At 48.9% G+C, this 20,411-nt stretch overlaps 1 protein-coding gene across 1 annotated transcript in view; it reads right to left on the reverse strand.

Moving 5' to 3' along the window:
- Positions 1-20,411, reverse strand: part of NUBP1 (NUBP iron-sulfur cluster assembly factor 1, cytosolic) — a 612,258-nt gene that overhangs the window by 7,010 nt on the left and 584,837 nt on the right. The window contains exons 2-9 of the mRNA XM_050774474.1: positions 17,857-17,901; positions 17,674-17,778; positions 14,136-14,269; positions 8,876-8,944; positions 5,779-5,811; positions 4,769-4,859; positions 3,527-3,681; positions 90-200 (exon numbers count right to left, since the gene is read on the reverse strand). Coding sequence (XP_050630431.1) covers positions 90-200; positions 3,527-3,681; positions 4,769-4,859; positions 5,779-5,811; positions 8,876-8,944; positions 14,136-14,269; positions 17,674-17,778; positions 17,857-17,875 — 717 coding nt within the window. The 5' untranslated portion in view covers positions 17,876-17,901. The remainder of the gene's footprint in view (positions 1-89; positions 201-3,526; positions 3,682-4,768; positions 4,860-5,778; positions 5,812-8,875; positions 8,945-14,135; positions 14,270-17,673; positions 17,779-17,856; positions 17,902-20,411) is intronic.

Below are 20,411 nucleotides of genomic sequence, written 5' to 3' on the forward strand. Positions count from 1 at the left end.
AACGGTTTGCAGAGTAGCCTTTCGATTGTTTCCTCAACCATGAGAGCAGGACCTTGTTGGGCTCGCCTGGCGGCCCCACGCGCCCTCACCTTGCATTTAGGACAGATGAAGCCACTCATGTTCTCCACCACCCCGATGATGGGCAGCTTCACCTTGCGGCAGAAGTTGATTTCTTTCCGGACATCCTGGAGTGACACCTCCTATGAAGGTGAAAAGACCAGTGATTCCAGCAGCAAAGTGCGAGAAAGAGAATGTCTGTTCAGCCGAGGGGGTGGCTGCAGTGCAGTGGATCTGCGATCGTAAAGCCTTAGAGGTTTCTGCCCTGACGGGGTTTGGCTCTGTGTCCTGTCCCCATCCAAATCTCAGCTCCAACTGCAATCCCCATCATTCCCATGTGCTGAGGGCAGTTCCTGGTGGGAGGTGATTGGATCATGGGGGCGGTTTCCCCCATGCTGTTCTCATGATAGTGAGTTTTCACGAGATCTGATGGTTCTATAAGTGTTTGACAGTTCCTCCTACACACTGTCTCTCTCACTGCTGCCACCGTGTAACATGTGCCTACTCTGCCTTCCACCATGATTGTAAGTTTCCCGGGGCCTTCCCAGCCATGCGGAACTGTGAATCAATTAAACCTCTTTCCCTTATAAACTCTCCAGTCTCGGGCAGTTCTTTACAGCAGTGTGAGAATGAACTAACACATGCCCTTTGCCAAATCCATATTTATTTAGTGCCTACTAGTGCTAAGCCCTGTTCATTTGAGGTGCTATTTACTTCCCACACAGCCAAATAGCAAGAAATCAATCTAAAAAAAAATGACTCTTTTTTTTTTTTTTTCAGAGACAGGATCTCACCCTGTTGCCCAGGCTGGAGTGCAGCGGCACGATCATAACTCACTGCAGCCTCGACCTCCTGGGCTCATGCAATCCTCCTGCCTCAGCCTCTTGAGTAGCTGGGACTATAGCCATGTGCTACTCGGCCTGGTTAACTTTTTAATTTTTTGTAGAGATGGTTGTTGCCCACATTGGTCTTAAGCTCCTGGTGTGAAGTCATCCTCCTGCCTTGGCCTCCCAAAGTGTTAGGGTTAGAGGCATGAGCCACCATGCCTATCTGAAAATGACCTTTTAACGCATCTACACGCTCCATGTCTCTATACTATACTATATTCAGCCAGAGTGTACACTGTTTTCTAGACCAGAGCTTGGCAAACCCCAGCCTGGGGCCTGAATCTGGCTGGTTTTATAAATAAAGTTCCTCTGGAACCAGCCATGCCTGTCCCTCCAGGCACCATCTGTGGTTGCTTCACGCCACGGTGGCACAGCTGAGGGGCTGGGACAGGGACTGTGGGGTCCACAAAGCCTACTTATTATCTAGCCCTGTACAGAAAAGTTTGCCGATCCCTGCTGTAGCTAATTATAAACGCAAACAACTTTATGGACTAAAAGAAAATAGAGAATATTGCCCAATGTGGGTAACTTTGCATTTCCTTCTAAACTCTGAGTTTTTACAGTGTGATTACTGTGTATACACACTGCTCAGTAGCTCCCTATTTTCCCCAGTTAATGTTACCACAGATCTCTGTGCCCAAGTCCTGCTGTGGCTTGTCACTGTCAGGTGTAGTGACTCCTTAGCACCTGGGGCTTCACCACTCACGTGAGCCCGAAAGGCTCACGGCTTTGGGTCTGTTCTTTTCCTGAGATGCCTGTTTGGCTCTTGGCACTGAGGCAGGATGCAGAGGAAGAGGCGTTCAGCTCGAAAGTCAATGGGCTGCGACTCAGTCTCTCATTTCTTTGTTTCTTTTTTTTTGAGACAGAGTCTTGCTCTGTGACCCAGGCTGGAGTGCAGTGGCGCGATCTCGGCTTACTGCAACCTCTGTCTCCCAGGTTCAAGCAATTCTCCTGCCTCAGCCTTCCAAGTAGCTGGGATTATAGGTGCCCACCACCACGCCTGGCTGATTTTTGTATTTTTTGGTAGAGACAGGGTTTTGCCATGTTGGCCAAGCTGGTCTTAAACTCCTGACCTCAAGTGATCTGCCTGCCTTGGCCTCCCAAAGTGCTGGGATTACAGACATGAGCCACTGTACCCAGAACCAACTACTTTTTAAAAATGCAACAGAAAACATTCCTAAGGACAAATCCACTTTCCCTCCACTGCCATCACCCAGACCAGGCCATCCTCCCGCCCGTCCAGGGACCCAGCTGGTATCCTCCTCCTCTGTGCGCCCCCATGTCCCCTCTCTGCAGGATGCCAGAGCGGACACAAATCCTGTCACCGTTTTCTGACCCAGACACCCTTCCCATGGCCGCTGGGCCATGGCTGTACCCTCATGTGTGTGTCCAGCACCTGTTTTCCTCAGGGAGCCACAGGGGCCACCAGGGAGGGCCAGGCCCTTTTACTGTCCTGGTGCCTGGCACGAAGAGTTCAGTGAGTGCTGGATGAGGGTGAGACTATGGGTCGTCCTGATTGATTCTGGCCAGTGAGATCAAATCACACCTCATTTGCTGGGCTTTCTTAGATGTGGAGGAGAACGTCACGAAGAGAAGTCAAGCGTAACTGTGGAGAAGAGCCCTTGGTTTCTCAGGCCCCTGAGATGGATAGCATCATGGTCCTGCCTGCAGTCGCTCTCTGCGGGGCTTCCAGAGAGGAAACTTCCTATCGCTCTCCTCAGCTCGGGCTCACCAAGGGCCCTGGGGAACAGCCACCAGGTGACTGCTACAGGGTGGTGCTGGGTGTCACCATGGAAGGAGCAAAGGCACCCAGTGGCTTATCTCGAAATCCCTGTCTGCACCTGGCTGGTTCTGTTGAAAACTGGAGAGGTTTCCTAAATCATTCTGGGATGTAAATGGAAAATCTACTGTAGACTGGAGGGCCTGAGATGTGGACATGGCAAGGCTGACGGGGACCGGCAGCACAATATGAATTATAACTGCACTGGTGGTTTCCCCAGTCTCCTCGACGAAAGTTCAAAAAGCATTCTTGACCTACTATTGTTTAATCCATGGACTAAAAAAAACAAATCGTTGAATGGTTGTCAGCTGCGAATGTTTAGACTAAAGATGAAGTTTTTCTTATTTTTATCTTTTGAGACAAGGCCTCACTCGGTTGTGCTGGCTGGACTACAGTGGCGTGATCATGGCTCACCGCAACCTCCTTTCCCCAGGCTCAGATGATCCTCCTACCTCAGCCTCCCAAGTAGCTGGAACTACAGGTGCAAGCCACCATGCCTGGCTAATTTTAAACTATTTTTTGTAGAGATGGGGTTTCGCTATGTTGTTCAGGCTGGTCTCGAACTCGTGGACTCAAGTGATCCTCTCATCTCAGCCTCCCAAAGTCCTGGGATTACACGTGTGAACCGCTGTGCCCGGCTGAAGTTTTTAACAAGAGGTTTCTGCAGATGCGCATTGGATGCAGCTGTGGAACACACACTGGGAAGAGCCTTGGTGAGACCAGGATATCAGAGCTGGGCAGGAAAGAAACCTCGCAGTGTGGAGCATGGTTTGGACCCAGCTCCAGCTGGGAGCTCGCTCACCTGGGGAGTGGTGATGATCACCGCTCCGTCGATGCGTGCGGCCGCCAGGTACTGGACGACCGAGAGGTGTTCGTCCGACGTCCCGGGTGGGGTGTCCACGATGAGATAGTCGACCTCTCCCCAGTCCACATCTCGGAGGAACTGCTTGATCATGCCTAGAAAGAGGAATCCGCAGGGGGTGCTTATTTCCTTTCTTTTCTGTACTTACAACTCCCTTCTTTTTTAAAGGATGGGGTCTTGCTTTGTTGCCCAGGTTGGCTCTGAACTCCCAGGCTCAGGCAATCCTCCCACCTCAGCCTCCCAAGTAGCTAGGACTATAGGTGCGTGCCACCGTGCCCAGCTCAAGGAGAAGCATGATCTGATCTTTTTGTGCCTTTGGTCTATGCTGTAAATCAGTGGCTCTCAACTGAGAGTGAATTGCAATGTCTGGAGACATTTTGGGTTGTCACAAATAGAGTAGGGGGTGGTACTGGCATCTTGTGGGTAGAGGCCAGGGCCACTGTTTAATACCCTATGATGTAGAACACGGTCTACTCCTCCCCCAGTAAAGACTTATCTGGCTCAAAATATCAATAGTGCTAAGGCTGAAGCTTGCCCTGGTAACACTTTCACATTATTACCTTAAGTCTCAGTACCAGATCAGCCTGCTGCTGATCTCACCTCTCTGACCCAAATAAGCCACTATAAAACCATGATAAAAATAATTTCAGGGTTCTATAGCTTTTTTTTTTTTTTGAGACAGAGTCTCGCTCTGTCACCCAGGCTGGAGTGCAGTGGCATGATCTCGGCTCATTGCAACCTCTGCCTCCTGGGTTCTCCTGCCTCAGCCTCTTGAGTAGCTGGGATTACAGGTATGTGCCACCGTGCTTGGCTAATTTTTTATGTTTTTGGTAGAGACAGGGTTTCACCATGTTGGCCAGGCTGGTCTTGAACTCCTGACCTCAGGGGATTCGCCTGCCTCGGCCTCCCAAAGTGCTGGGATTACAGGTGTGAGTCACCACACCCGGCCAGGGTTCTACAGCTTTTAAGGAGAGAAAAACGCACAGCAGATATTTACAATTATGTAACGGAAACTGGTATTTCTATTAGCTCTTTTCAACCAGTGAAGAAAGAGGCACTGGAGGCTTAAAAATAATAAAGTGTGAAGTCCAGCAGGCTGAGACTGGCAGGACAGGAAGCAGATGAGGCCAGGAGCCACAGTGCGCGTGGAAGAATGTGAAAAACAAAGGCAGAGTGGCAAACCGTTTTTCTTGGGTCCCCTCCAGATAACAGCGTCATCAGGACTGCTGAGCAGGAAGCCCACTGACATCACCCCCAGGTTGTCTTCCACGTACTGCAGAGGGAACAGGGTGAGGGCAAGACACGCTTTACTCAAAACCACACAGTGAGGTTCTCCCCCAGGTCTTCTGTCTGAGCTCTGACTGAAAAAAACATTTTCAGGACAAAACTACGATATGACCTATGAGCATATTTACTCTTTGCATCCTAAATCATTTTTGGGGACAAAAAAAAAGTGGGGGTACCACGTTGGGGGATTTGAAAGAGGCACTGTATGTCCATGGGCTGCAGTGACAGGGAACTCAGCTAAAATAAGTAAATGGCATCTCCTTAACTCTCTTTTTTTTTTTTGAGATGGAGTCTTGCTCTGTTGCCCAGGCTGGAGTACGCGGTGCGATCTCAGCTCACTGCAGCCTCTACCTCCCAGGTTCAAGCAATTCTCCTGCCTCAGCCTCCCGAGTAGCTGGGATTACAGGCGTGTGCCACCATGCTCGGCTAATTTTTGTATCTTTAGTAGAGATGGGATTTCACCATGTTGGCCAGGCTGGTCTTGAACTCCTGGCCTCAAGTGATCTGCCTGGCTTGGCCCCCTAAAGTGCTGGGATTACAGATGTGAGCCACCGCACCCTGCCTCCTTAACTCTCTTAACCAGAGATTTACAAACTATGGCCTCCAGGGCCAAATCTGGCCTACCATCTGTGTTTTAAATAAAGTTTTATTGGAATACAGTCCTGGTTGTTAAGTTACATGTTACTACTTTCGTGCTACGACAGCAGGGAATGTAGGCCCACATGCTGAAAATCTTTACCGTCCTACACTTTACAGAAAAAGCCTGCCAATCACTGGATTTAATCACATCCTCTGTGCCTCGAAAAGCACCCTAATAAATACACATGGACCAACAAACCACAAACCCATTATGTACACACAACCACACACTACTGTGAAAATAGGACAAAGAGGTGAAAACTCACCACTGGAGACCAGCCTGAGCCACTCTGGTGAACCTGTGTGAACATGAGCACCGATGTTTGTTAGTAGAAATCATGTACCCTGGTCACATTTCATGCACAAATTGTACAAAGAAAGAAGATGGTTTTATGAAATACAATTCGTTGTCTTATGTGGTACCACGAAATTCCTAAAAGGAGGTGAACAACTGGGGTGTGGGTAATAAAGATGCAACTCAACTCCCTTTGTGCCCTAAGATGGGTTATTTGGAAGCTCTACTTGGGTGTCTAGATAGGGAACCAAAGTTACTCAAGTTCAAATATGATGTTGTGCCTAAGGTATTTTAAAAGAGTGATAAAAATCGGCTGGGGACTGATGAGAAAATGCAGGTACCTATGGAGCAATGAGGTGGCTTCTGTAAAAGCACACGAGTGAAGGGAATGAGCTCTCCTCAAACAGCTGCTTCAGAACTTGTCCCGAATCAGCTCCAGCCGCTGTCCCCAACGGCAAGGGCTGGGGGTCAAAGGGGAGCTCCCTGGGGCAAGATTCCGACCTCTTCCCTCCAGCAGGTGTCCAACAGCACACAAAGCGCAAATGAAAGTTTAATTTTCATGATGAAGCCTTACTTTTCTCAGCAGATTTACTGAGACATGATTCACAGACAACACGACTCACCCATTGAATGAGTGGCTTTCTGTACAGTCACAAGGTGCAGCCATCACCGCAGTTTTTTTATTTTTATTTTTGAGATGGAGTCTTGCCCTGTCGACCCGGCTGTAGTGCACAGGCGTGATCTTGACTCACTGCAACCTCCACCTCCCGGGTTCAAGCAATTCTCCTGCCTCACCTTCCCAGGTAGCTGAGAACACAGGTGCCCACCACCATGCCCAGCTATTTTTTGTATTTTTTGTAGACGGGGTTTCACCATGTTGGCCAGGCTGGTCTCAATCTCCTGACCTCAAGTGATCTGCCGGCCTTGGCCTCCCAAAGTGTTGAGATTGGAGGTGTGAGCCACTGTACCCAGCCTCCACAATTTTAGAACATTTTCATGATGCTAAGAAGAATCCCTATACCCCTCAGCTGTCACCACCCCCCCTCCAGTGTCTCTCACATCCTCCCAGCCTTAGAGGGCCCTTCATCTACTTTCTCCCACTGTGGACTGACCTACTCTGTATACTCCATGTCAGTGGAATCATACAACATGTGGTCCTCTGTGACTGACTCTGAAGTTCTATTAAAAGAAACCCAGCCAGGAGCAGTGGCTCACGCCTGTAATCCAAACACTTTGGGAGGCTGAGGTGGAGGATCACTTGAGGTCAGGAGTTCGAGATCAGCTTGGTCAACATGGTGAAACCCTGTCTCTACTAAAAATACAAAAAATAGCTGGGCGTGGTGGCGTACGCCTGTAATCCCAGCTACTCAGGAGGCTAAGGCAGGAGAATTGCTTGAGCCCAGGAGGTGGCGGTTGCAGTGAGCCGAGATTGTGCCATTGCACTCCAGCCTGGGCAACAAGAGCGAAACTCCATCTCAAAAAAATAAATAAATAGAAATAAAATAAAATAAACCCCACAAAACCATTCATTCCTATTTATACTCATTTGCTAAGTCCACTTGTCTTAAAAGAGGGGTAAACAGGATGATCCAATAGTGCAGGAGAAGAAAACGGTGAAACTTCTGTTTTATTTTCCTTTAAATTTTCTGTTTCTATGAAATACTTAGGTGTGATGACAGTAGCTTATACCCTCACTGGGGCGTGTGCTACAAAATCCATTGGGGTATGTGACCAGGCCTCAAGGGGTGACATCGCTCTCCTTCCCTACTCCCTCGGAAGCAAACCCCAAGGCCTTAGAAGTGCCTGCAAGGCCTGGCCCCATCTGCCTCGGGCCACCCTCCAGCCCCACTGGTCACTCCACTGAGGACACAAGGACACCTTGCGTCAGAGGCCCACGCACTTGCTCCCTTAGCCCAGAATGCTCTTCCCCCAGCTCTCCCCTCCCGTCATCCTCTGCTCAAATGCCATTTCTCAGTGAGGGCACCTTTGACCACCCCTCAGCCCCTCTGACCCTGCCCTACTGTCTATCCCCTCACTCTGGGTTGGTTTCACATTATCTAGCATCTGCCTTCTCCCACCCAGACAGGGGTCTTCATGGACCTTGTTCACCACTGCATCCCCAGAACAGGATTAATGCATCTCTGACACTAATTAAAGAACCAATCTTGAGACTCTTGGGTCATCCCAGCACCCCCAGCTTCCATGCACTGCCCTTCCATGCAGCACCCCCAGCTTCCATGCATTCCCCAATCCTCTCTTGGAGAGCTTCTTGCTAGCAAGAAGAGGCCAGCAACTACATAGACTGCTACGGCCCTGCCCCCAGCCCACATCACTCACCCGCCCTGCAGTCTCAGTTCCCCAGGGCAGACCACAAGGGCAGAAATATTCCCGTGCTTCTAGGGTACAGACCCCTACCAAGCCCTGGACGAATGTTCCCAGTCAGAGCTAAATTTCCGTGTCTTACTTCTGCATTTCGCTGGCTGTTTCCCTTCCCCTCTGAGGAAGCATCGAAACCAATGCTTCTCCAATGGTGTAGACAGACTTCATATGTAATCCTGCCCTCCCCAAAACTCACAGTTGTTGTTAAAAGTAGACAGATGGACTACTGAGCATGTATCTGAGCTCCTCATGTCCACATAAACATTTACGGGCCAGATGCGGTGGCTCACGCCTGTAATCCCAGCACTTTGGGAGGCTGAGGCAGGCGGTCATCAGAGGTCAGGAGGTGGAGCCCAGCCTGGCCAACAGAGCGAAACCCCGTCTCTACCAAAAATACAAAAATTAGCTGGGCATGGTGGCACGCCCCTGTAGTCCCAGCTACTCGGGAGGCTGAGCACAAGAATCGCTTGAATCCATGAGGTGGAGGTTGCAGCGAGCTGACATCGTGCTACTGTACACTCCAGCCTGGGTGACAGAGTGAGACCCTGTCTCAAAAAGAACAAAACAAAACAATAACAACAAAAAAAACATTTATGGGCTCCGCACACCTCTTTGTTGAGGTTTGACAGTTCAGTGCTCAGAGTTTGCCTCAAGAGAACAATTTCCTGAGTTCTGTAACCGGCTATTACCTGTTCTCCTTCCAATCCCATTATCTTGGGAATCGATGGCCCACATATATCGATGTCTAGAAGAGCAATCTGGGGAACAAGAAGAGACCAAAGCAGTTACATAACTGAATGCACACACTCCAGATACGCACAACTGGGAGGGGAGTGGGGTTAGAGGAGGACAGGGGAGAAGACAGAAACTGGGTCAAACTTGGAGCCATCAGATTCTGAGAGAAAGTCCTAACGCTGATCTCAAGGTTCATAAACACGGATGCCCCCATTCTCCTACCCCTCAGCCTGGCTGAGCTCCTTAAGGGTGATCTTACAGACCTGGCCGTCAGGTCACTTGGAGGCTTGAGCTCAGACCGTTTGCTGAGCCCTGGCTGGAGGTGACAGGGAAAGGGGCCTAGCGCCTTTTTGGCTTCTGTGACAGACTATATGGAATAGCCAAGAGACAGCAATGTTGGAGCCACCCTCAACAGCTCTCCTTTGCTCACCCCCTCACCAAGTCTTGGTTTCTGCATCTTATATTTTTCTCAAACTCATCTTTTCTTGTTCAGCAGTCTCCGATGCAAGCCAAATCTAGCCTATTTAAGCAGAATATGAATGTATTAAAAAAATATTGCGGACTGGGTGCAGTGGCTCACGCCTGTAATCCCAGCACTTTGGGAGGCTGAGGTGGCCATGTACCTAGAAGGTAAGTATCATTATCTCTGGTTTACAGAGGAGGAAACTGACGTTCAGAGGGGACCAGTTCAATAAGCAGGGAACAGAGCTGGGACATAAACTGAGGTCTTTTGGCCCCAACTGGGGCTCTTTCCAGTACACCACGGGGCCTGCTGTGGAGGACCAGAGTGGAGCCTCTAGCTGAACCTGACCAAGCCCTGTTTTCCTTTGATCCTGAAGGTGAATGATGGTTTAGGCTAAGCTTTCAAAACAGAGACTTAAAGTAAGATGGAAACCTGGAAAAGTTATTTGCTTGTGACTTGGGTGCAGCTTCAGGCGACCCGTTCCCCCCAAGCCTTCCCCTCTGACACAGGAGGTCTGAGACGGCCTTCAGAAACCTTCTGAGAACAAGGCCAGTATTCATCTTGAAAGATGCGATCACTCAAACCCAAAGTGCTGCACCTCCGGGTCACTTTTTAACTTGCTCCGAATTAGTTTCTTGCCTCCCTCTTGAATCCTCTCAACAAACCCAGCCTCCTACTTCCTCAGCACCCAGCGCTGTCTCAAACCCGTGGTGCATGGGAAAATGCCATCCACAGACCAGCGCTGGCCTCAGGCGCCCTCTACGGGGCCATCCGAGGAGCACCGCAGAGTGACAGCATCGGAGAACCTGACTTGCTCTCTCAGGACCTTGATACTTGGGACTGATGTGTCGATGATCCATGGGGAGATGACACTATCACCATGACTGTGATGGAGACTTTCCTCGATACTCTCAGGTTTCTAGCGACTCTGTCTCCATGCCTTTCCTTCAGGGAACAATTTAATCAATTCCCTTCAGAGGAATTTCACTCCCTTGGAGAGTGAATCTTGAGCGAAATGATGTAAGGATGCGAGAAGCATCTAATGCACTCACTCCCGTGGCAGGCCCAGGAGGCTGCTGACAAGCTCCTGCTACCCAGATGGCCAGCGCAGTCCTGGGTCCTGTCTGTTCAGACTTCCTGCTGATCCTATTACTACCCCAAAATCTGTCCAATTAATTCTGCTTAGGTTAGGCCAGAGAAGCAAAGCTGAGAGCAATGTGCCTGCGTTCCTCCACAGCAGGACCTCTGGGCCCGTGTTTGCAGCTGATGGGAAGAGGCGGCGTTTGCTGCAGAAGGTGGAGACGCTGCAGGGCTGTTGGGATCCAAAGCGTCTCCTTTATCCAGCACCCCAAACTTCCCCTGATGAGGAGGGTAAGGGAAGAGGGATTTAGTCCCAACTTTTAGTCCTTGCACAAGTTGCTTCTGCTCTCTAAGCCTTGGCTGTCTGGGCTTCCGACCTGCGAGACGAGTGCTCCGGGGTCAAGGCCCCTCCCAGCTCTGCAGTCCCAGGACCCAGCCTTGCACACTGAGTCCTGAAACACCTAGTGCTGACCTTGTAATGACAGTTTGCCTTTCAGATCACAAAGATCATAAATGTTTAATTTATGGTGGCCGGGTGCGGTGGCTCATGCCTGTAATCTCAGCACTTCGGGAGGCTGAGGCGGGCGGATCACCTGATGTCAGGAGTTCGAGACTAGCCTGGCAAACATAGTGAAACCCTGTCTCTACTAAAAATACAAAAATTAGCTGGGCGTGATAGCATGCGCCTGTACTCCCAGCTACTCAGGAGGCTGAGGTAGAACAATTGTTTAAACCTGGGAGGCAGAGGATGCAGTGAGCTGAGATCGTACCATTACACTCCAGCCTGGGCAACAGAATGACATTCCATCTCAAAAAAAACAAACAACAAAAAAAGTTTAATTTGGAAGTTGGTGACTTGTTATTTATTCATTGTTTCTGAGGTAGGGTCTCACTCTGTTGCCCAGGCTGGAGTGCAGTGGCGCAACCATGGCTCACTGCAGCCTTGACTTCCCAGGCTCAAGTGATCCTCCTACCTCAGTCTCCCGAGTAGCTGGGACTACAGGTGTTCACCACCATGCCTGGCTCTTGTGTGACTCTTGGCTGTCTCATGGCTCAGGCTTATGCTGCAGAGGCTCCTTCTGCCTTCACCACAACTTACACACCCCATGGGCAGCCTGTGACCCGTCAGGGGTGTTTTGTAATTCTGCTGCCTCTTGATCCAAGGCCCTGCCTGCCTCAAGCGCTAACATGGAATGGTCTTGCGTAGAGTTAGAGCCAAGCTTCCACCAGACCACCAGATGGCAGGCAGAAAAGGGTCAGGGCATGTCTTACCATCCTGCTGGATTTAGGGCAGGGAGAAATCTGTGCTGCTTGACTTTAATCAAGACATATTCAGCATTTTCCATGTGTTGACACTTTGCAGATAGCCATGTCACTGTCATGAGTAGGTCTGCCTGGGGAAAACACACTTTCCTAAATGCTAACTTCTTTTTTTTTTTTTTAAACCACCACTGCATAAAGAAATACAGCTGATCTAGCCATATTTCCACACTGAATGGTGTGCTTTCCTTCTATATATTGCAAAGTCTAGACAGGCACGCAGCAAAGACTTCAGCATGTAATTACATGAAAGTGAATGATGTAAACAGTTGTCTACTCACAAGTGGTTACTTGCAAGTGGCGAGATGAAAGCCCATCTCCAGTGAGCTGTTTAGGAATATTCCTGACAGCTTCGAAAAGCAAAGATTATTCTAAACAATACAGACAATCTGAGAAAGCAGATTTCTTGGCCAGCCCACTAGGCCAATACAAATTTGACCCTCAAATGGCAAGAGATTGCTAAGCAACAGAATGATGAATCAATAAGTATATGCATGGGTATGGCGGGGGGGTGTGTGTATCTACCTTTTTTTTTTTTAAACAGAGTCTCGGTCTGTCACCCAGGCTGGAGTGCAGTGGGGCAATCTTGGCTCACCGCAACCTCTGCTTCCTGGGTTCAAATGATTCTTGTGCCTCAGCCTCCTGAGTAGCTGAGACTACAGGTGCGTACCACCATGCCCAGCTAATTTCTGTATTTTTTTAGTGGAGACAGGGTTTCACCATGTTGGCCAGGCTGGTCTCTAACTCCTGACCTCAAGTGATCCGCCTGCCTCAGCCTCCCAAAATGCTGAGATTACAGGTGTGAGCCACCATGCCCAGCCCAACAAGTGTATTTTGAATCTGCCCAGTACCATGCTTTGGGTAGGCTACAAACTCATCTCTAAGGCAGTATAATCATCATCCCTTCATATTGAGTTAGTGAAATATAGTAATAAAAATGGTGGCCATCACAGACATTTACTGAGCAGTCAGGCCCCGTGCTAAGTGCTTTATATGTGCCATCTCACTCAGTCCTCAGAGTCCCATTTTATAGATGAGAAAATGGAGGAAGAGTAAGCCTGGTAACTTACTCAAGGTCACAGCAGTGGTGTAGATGGAGCTGGGACCTGAGTTTGGGCTGTCTGATTCCAAAGTGTATGTTCTTAGCGACCCACAACCCCTTTTATTAAAGCTGAGATCCAGAGGGCAGCACTGGGTAATTTGAGTTTTCATGCTCGTCTGTATACCTGGGTGGTAATGAATAAACTTGTGTAAGGGCCAGCAAAAATTTTCCACAGGGGCCAATAGAAAATATATTATTAGGCTTCGTAAGCAAAATCAAGGATCATATGTAGGTACTTAGGTACTAATTTAAAAATTGCAATTTTAGGCCAGGCGCGGTGGCTCATGCCTATAATCTCAGCACTTTGGGAGGCCGAGGCAGAGGGATGCCTTGAGTTCAGAAGTTCAAGACTAGCCTGGGCAACACGGCAAAATCTCATCTCTATAAAAAACACAAAAATTAGCCGGACATGGTGGCAAGCACCCGTAGTCCCAGCTCCTTGGGAGGCTGAGGTGGGAGGACAGCTTGATGAACCCAGGAGGTAGAGGATGCAGTGAGTCCTGATCATAGCACTGCACTTCAGCCTGGGCGACAGAGTGAGAGCCTGTCTCAAACAAATAAAAAACATTTCAAAAATGTGAACATTCTTAGTTCACAGGCCATAAAGACAGGAGATGGGCTGGATTTGGCCATCTGGTTATAGTTTGCAGGTACCTGGCTTAGAGAAAAGCAAAAAGGGGTTAATAAAGAGGAAAAAGAAGTGTGAACGTCATGTAATAAACGATCCACATGCAAGGAGAGATGTACATCTGCTAGCCATTTTCTTGGCTAGGGAATCCAATAAAATGCTTCATTTGACTACTGGGTATTTCTTTGTTCTCTGCAGGATTGAGATTCCAAAGAGGCCAATTCAACTTAGTCTAAGGAAATCAGTTTTTTTGCTTTTTGTTTTTCTTTGACAGTCTCATTCTGTCACCCAGGCTGGAGTACAGTGGCGCAATCTTGACTCACTGCAACCTCTGCCTCTCGGGCTTAAGTGATTCTCATGGCTCATCCTCCCAAACAGCTGGGATTACAAGCCTGTGCTACCATGCCCATATAATATTTTGTATTTTTAGTAGAGACAAAGTTTTGCCATGCTGGCCAGGCTGATCTCAAACTCCTGGTTTCAAGTGATCTGCCCGCCTTGGCCTCCCAAAGTGCTGGGATTACAGGCATGAACCACTGCGCCTGGCCTAGGAATCAGTTATAGTAGCCATCACGACCCTCAGACAGAATGAGCATCTCCCAGTGGTTCCTGAGGTCTCACCTGTGTGTTTTCATCCTCTGCTAGGCCATGGGCAAGATGGGCGCTGAATGTGCTTTTCCCAACACCGCCTTTCCCAGACAATACCAAGATTTTGTGTTTTACGGTCTTCATTTTCTCTTTGATTTCCTCTATAGCTGCAAAGAAAGCCAAAGTTCAGGGGATGAGGTCCCTGACCAAACCTCAGATGTCACTCTTCCCGTGAACTAGAAAGAGCTAAGTCCTAGTCCTAGTCCTAGTCCTGGGGCTGTTTAAAAGGATCCTCCGAAATACCTCTTAGTCAACAGTAGAAATAAGTGTTAGGAAGAAAATAAGGCTATAATCACACTTGAAGGTATTTCATTTATTGGTTTACATGTTTGTCTCCCCCAACTAGAACATACTCTCCATGAGGGTAGGAACTGTCTGAAGCTTTCAGTGCTGTATTCCCAGCTCCAGAAGGGAACTCTGCATACAGTAATGGTCTCCAACTTGGGGACAAAATCCCCCAGGGACCTTTGGTAATGTCTGGAGACACTTTTCTTTCTTTTTTTTTTTTTTTTTTTTTTTTGAGACAGAGTCTCGCTCTGTCACCCAAGATGGAGTGCAGTGGCGTGATCTCGGCTCACTGCAACCTCCGCCTCCTGAGTTCAAGTGATTCTCCTGCCTCAGCCTCCTAAGTAGCTGGCATTACAGGTGCCTGCCACCATGCCCAGCTAATTTTTGTATTTTTAATAGAGACAGTGTTTCTCTTTGTTGGCCAGGCTAGTCTCGAACTTCCAACCTCAAGTGATCCACCCATCTGGGCCTTCCAAAGTGTTGGAATTACAGGCGTGAGCCACCGCGCCTAGCCTGGAGACACTTTTCATTGTCACAGGAGAGGTACTGCTGGCATCTGATGGGTAGAGGCCAGGGATTGTGCTAAATGTCCTACGATGCACAGGACAGCCCTCCACAACAAACAGTGAACCTGCCCCAAATGTCAACAGTGCCGAGGCTGAGAAACTGACAGACAGCAGGCACACACTAAGTATCTATCAATGAAATTATCTTATTCAGGCCGGGCGCGGTGGCTCAAGCCTGTAATCCCAGCACTTTGGGAGGCCAAGACGGGCGGATCACGAGGTCAGGAGATCAAGACCATCCTGGCTAACACAGTGAAACCCCGTCTCTACTAAAAAATACAAAAAACTAGCCGGGCGAGGTGGCGGGCGCCTGTAGTCCCAGCTACTCGGGAGGCTGAGGCAGGAGAATGGCGTAGACCCGGGAGGCGGAGCTTGCAGTGAGCTGAGATCCGGCCACTGCACTCCAGCCTGGGCGACAGAGCGAGACTCCGTCTCCAAAAAAAATAAAAAATAAAAAATAAAAAATAAAGAAATTATCTTATTCAAACCTTTAAAACAACACATGCGGTATAAAGGAAAATAAAAAGTCTCATGACTGGCGAAACTCAAGTAAAAGTTAAGCCTGGAAACCTCCCAACGCTGCTGTCCTCCTCCCCATCAACAGACAGCTGTTACTTCTCAACCTTGCGTCGAAGCATTCTACATTAACCAGACCCCCGCAAAAGGCCAAAGGCCCCATGAATCTCCATCGTGGGCTGACTGCCCTCACAAGTTGCTTCTAAGGAACTTCTTTGCTGGCCCCCAAACCTTTGAAGATGAATATCCTCCCATAAACAAGGACATGTCAACTCTAACTTTAGGGTTGTAACCTCAGTCCAACTCCTTCCCTGTTACTGATGTCTGTTAAATGCCACACCGACAATGTCCATTACAAGCTTATCTTCCCACAAGCCGAACAAAGAGAGGATGAGATCAGTCCTTCCTCTCCTACCCTGAGACCTCTGCCTAATTAATTCTTCCTTTACTCCCTCTTTTGAATGTTTATTTTCTGTATAGTGTAGATATACTGGGCACTACTTAAAACCTCTTAAGAATGTAACCACCTGCCTCAAGGCCTGAAGTACTTTTTCCTGCATGCTTTTTCCCCTTTTAACGAAACATGTAAACACAAGCCTCCTGGAACCTCTCCGGGGAGCACAGGCCACAGACATTTCTGTGACTTGTGTTTTCCAGGGCATGCCCTCAAGCTATGGCCCAATAAATCTCCACTGGTAGACACTCAGTTTGGTCTCTCCATTGGATAGACAGAGGTATCTGTTTTTCTCTTCATTTTTTTTTTTTCTTTGAGACAGGGTCTCACTCTGTCACCCCGGCTGGAGTGCAGTGGCACGATCTCAGCTCACAGCAACCTCCACCTCCCGGGTTCAAGTGATCCTCCTACCTCAGCCTCGAGAGTGGGCATGCACCACCACGCTGGCTGTTTGTATTTTTAGTAGAGACAGGCTTCACCATGTTGGCCAGGCTGGTCTCAAACTCCTAACCTCAAGTGATCCACCTGCCTCGGCCTCCCAAAGTGCTGGGATTACAGGCGTGAGCCACTGCACCCCGCCTGTCTCCATTTTTGATGAGGAACCAGAAGCTCAGAGAAGTTAGGACTATTGCTGAAGGTCACACTGCATGGACCCAAAAATCAAACCCAAGTCTCTCTTTGAACTCCAAGATTCTCCCCCTTGGCCAGGTGCAGTGGCTCATGCCTGGAATCCCAGCACTTTGGGAGGCAGAGGCAGATGGATCACCTGAGGTCAGGAGTTCGAGACCAACCTGGCCAACATGGTGAAACTGTTTCTACTAAAAATACAAAAATTAGCCGGTAGTGGTGGCAGGCGCCTGTAGTCCCAGGTACTTGGGAGACTGAGGCAGGAGAATCGCTTAAACCTGAGAGACGAAGGTTGCAAGTAAGCCACGATAGCACCACTGCACGCCAGTCTGGGCTACACAGCAAGACTCTGTCTAAAAAAAAAGGAGGGGAAAAAAAGAAAAAAAAAAGAATGTCCTCCTGCCTCCTGCTTTTTAAGGTCCTTCTGAGCAGGCTCCCAGGGTCCTCTCATCCTCGAATCTGTTTCACAGCACTTAAAGCCGTGGTGGTTTAGTTCCTAGCTCACGTGTTTGTTTCCCCGTTAAGCTAAACTCCACTAGGGCAGTGACCACGCCTGATCCCCACCTGTGTCCCCAGCACAGCACCATACCTACGAGGCGATCAACACATTTGTTTAATGAATGGGAGAATCACTCCTCAAAAGGAAGAAAATTGTGTCAAGAAAGCAGCTGGCAGAGCCAGGATGTAAGTCCGAAGACTCCTGGACTTCGAAGTTTATCCCGTTTTCTTCGCGGTCGGTTACTGTCACTCAAACCTCTGGCCCCGACCCTCTTAATTATGTCCCTTTCGACTCCGCGCCGTTCAGTCTCCACCCTCCACCCGCGCCACGTCCTTAGCGCTCGCCTTCTAAAGGTCTCGTTCCTGTCAGTCTGTCATTTCAAGCTCTGCCCTCACCCTGCCCACTTTCCACGCCCCGTCCCCTCTGGGCCCCACCCCTCTCCGAATACCTTCTAGCCCGCCTCTGTCACTCATTCTGCAGATCCCGCCCCCTCCCTCCCACGCCCCGCCTTTTCCGGGCCTGCGCCTCTCACTTCCTGTTGAGGCCTTGCCCTTTTCTCACCCGGGTCTGGAGTGGACCCCGCTCCAGAAGCGCACAGCCGCTGGTTGGGGCATCCCTGACATGAAGCCCCTCTGCCCGCCTGGGCGCTGTCGGCCCCTGGACAGTCTGCGCAGAGACAAGACCACAGTTAGAGCAGCTCGCTACACTTTCGCCCAGCCACCCACGCCCCCTCCGCGAGCTCACCGTGAGGCACCTCCTCCATTCTGTCGCCTTTGCCGCCTTCGTGGTCACCGGAACCCGCTGTCGTGCATTTCCGCCTTGTGGGCACAATCTGATTCTCTGGCCGCGCTAAATAAGTCTAGGAAAGAGGCGGCTGTGCGCACGCGCGAACCGTGGGCCGAGAGACTGAGACTGACGTCTGTTCCTCTTCAGAGATTTCCTATCATAAATATTTCGGCATTGCATCTCCTAAGAACAAAGGCATTCTTCATGACCTCAGTGCCGTTTTCGTACCCAAGAGATTTCATATCGATGCAGTACTAGCCAATGCAGTATTAGCCAATAGACAGTTTATATTCCAATTTCAGTAGTTAGACCCCCTCCCCTCCTGGATTCACTCACTGCCTGGAGTTACCTCTCTTCCGTCTCCTTTAATTCAGATCAGTCCTTCTTTTTTTAGGGGGAGTCTCATCACATTGATAATTTTGACGGGTCCAGACCAGTTGTCTTATAGAATACCCCATATTCTCGATTTGTCTAATCCTTCCCTCCCTCTTGCCCCGTAATTAGATTCAGGTTAGTATTTATTTTTATTTTTTTTCCTGCAGAACACACTTGAATAATGTCAATTTGTGTCGTTTTTGGTAATGTGAAGCTTGATCGCTTGGTAAAGGTGGTGTCTGCCCCATTTCTCCAGTGAATGTTACCTTCTTCCATTTGTAATTAACAGGTTCTCTCTGGGACCATCTTCTTCTCTATCAGCCTTTCACTTAGTGATTTTAGCAGCATTGACATATATATAAAAAACTATAGATTATATATATGATAAATATCAGTTATATACCCTCTCTTTTTTTCTTTTCTTTTTTTTTTTTTTTGGAGACTCACTATGGATTCCTGGATTTTTTTTTTAGTTGCCTTTTGTAATAAATTATTATTGTTTCTGGTCATTTTTTTCCCCCCAAATGTGGCCAGGGAAGCCCCTTCAAGACAGTTCTTATGTTCTTTGGGCACTAATCCAACTTCTTTGAGCATTTTCTTGCTTTATGATACGGTAGGATATTTCAGTCATGCCTTCTCCCTGCGGCAGTCATTTCTTCAGGGAGCCTCGGTTACTTTTTAGCAGACAACAGTTCAGAAACCGAGATCTGGATGCCACAAGTGCTCATTGCTCCTGGAGTGTCATTGCTCACAGGTTTGGCACCTGGAATATTAATGAATGGACAAACTACCTGGCCCCAGACACTAAGAATATTGAAACATTTATTTATTTATTTATTTTTGAGGCAGAGTCTCGCTCTGTCGCCCAGGCTGGAGTACAGTGGTGCGATCTCAGCTCACTGCAACCTCTGCCTCCCGGGTTCAAGCGATTCTCTTGCCTCAGCCTCCCGAGTAGCTGGGACTACAGGCACCCGCCACCATGCCCGGCTAATTTTTTGTGTTTTTTGTAGAGACGTGGTTTCACCGTGTTAGCCAGGATGGTCTCGATCTCCTTACCTTGTGATCCCCCCGCCTTAGCCTCCCAAAGTGCTGGGATTACAGACGTGAGCCACCGCACCAGGTCCCAGAAACATCTATTAAACAGCAGTGTATCAGCTGCCCATCACTACCACTAATTATAGCCAGCATTTTGTAGAATACTTACTATTTGCCAGCTGTCATCTTAGTGCTTTCATGTGAATTACCTAATTTATGTCCTTTCATAGTCCTACTGTCTCCATTTTTGGATGAGGAAACTGAGGCTTAAAGTAAACTACTTTCCTAAGGTCACATGACTGGTAGCAGGGGAACCAGGGTGATAAACCTGGTCTGTCCGGCTGCAGAGCCTGCACTTAGTAACAGATGGTCCCAGCCAGCACTGGGTTAGATGCCGGTGATTCCAGACTAACCTGGCCCCTGCCATCTGCAGCCCAGTATGGTTGGGAGAAGAGGACCAGAGTGATGAAGCATCAGCAAAGGCCTGGAAGAGCAGAGAGGAAGTCACCTATCAGGTAGGGACTGTTGTCGTTTCCATTTTACAGGTGATAAGATGGCTGCAAAGATTTACTTGCCCACAGTCTGAGAGGCAGAAAGAGCAGAAATGGGTTTTTAACGAAAGTCTGATACAGGGCCTTGGCTCTTAATCACTATACTGCACATTGAAGGGCAGGATGCAAATTATTCTCCTCTGTATTTGTATTTTTTTGAGATGGAATCTCACTCTGTTACTCAGGCTGTAGCACAGTGGTGTGATCTTGGCTCACTGCAACCTCCGCCTCCCAGGTTCAAGCGATTCTCCTGCATCAGCCTCCCGAGTAGCTGGGATTACAGGCACCCACCACCACACCTGGCGAAGTTTTTGTATTTTTGGTAGAGATGGGGTTTCACCATTTTGGCCTGGCTGTTCTCAAAGTCCTGACCTTAGGTGATTTGCACACCTTGGCATCCCAAAGTGTTGGCATTACAGGCGTGAGCCACCACACCCAGCTGCAAGTTATTCTCCTTTTACTGAGGAAACTGAGGCTCAGGGAGGTGAAGTGACTTGCTCAAGTGCTCAGCTAGCAGACTCCATTGGAACTCTTCTGACCACAGAATCTTTT

Source organism: Macaca thibetana, chromosome 20, assembly GCF_024542745.1.
Source record: "Macaca thibetana thibetana isolate TM-01 chromosome 20, ASM2454274v1, whole genome shotgun sequence".
Classification (NCBI taxonomy): domain Eukaryota; kingdom Metazoa; phylum Chordata; class Mammalia; order Primates; family Cercopithecidae; genus Macaca; species Macaca thibetana.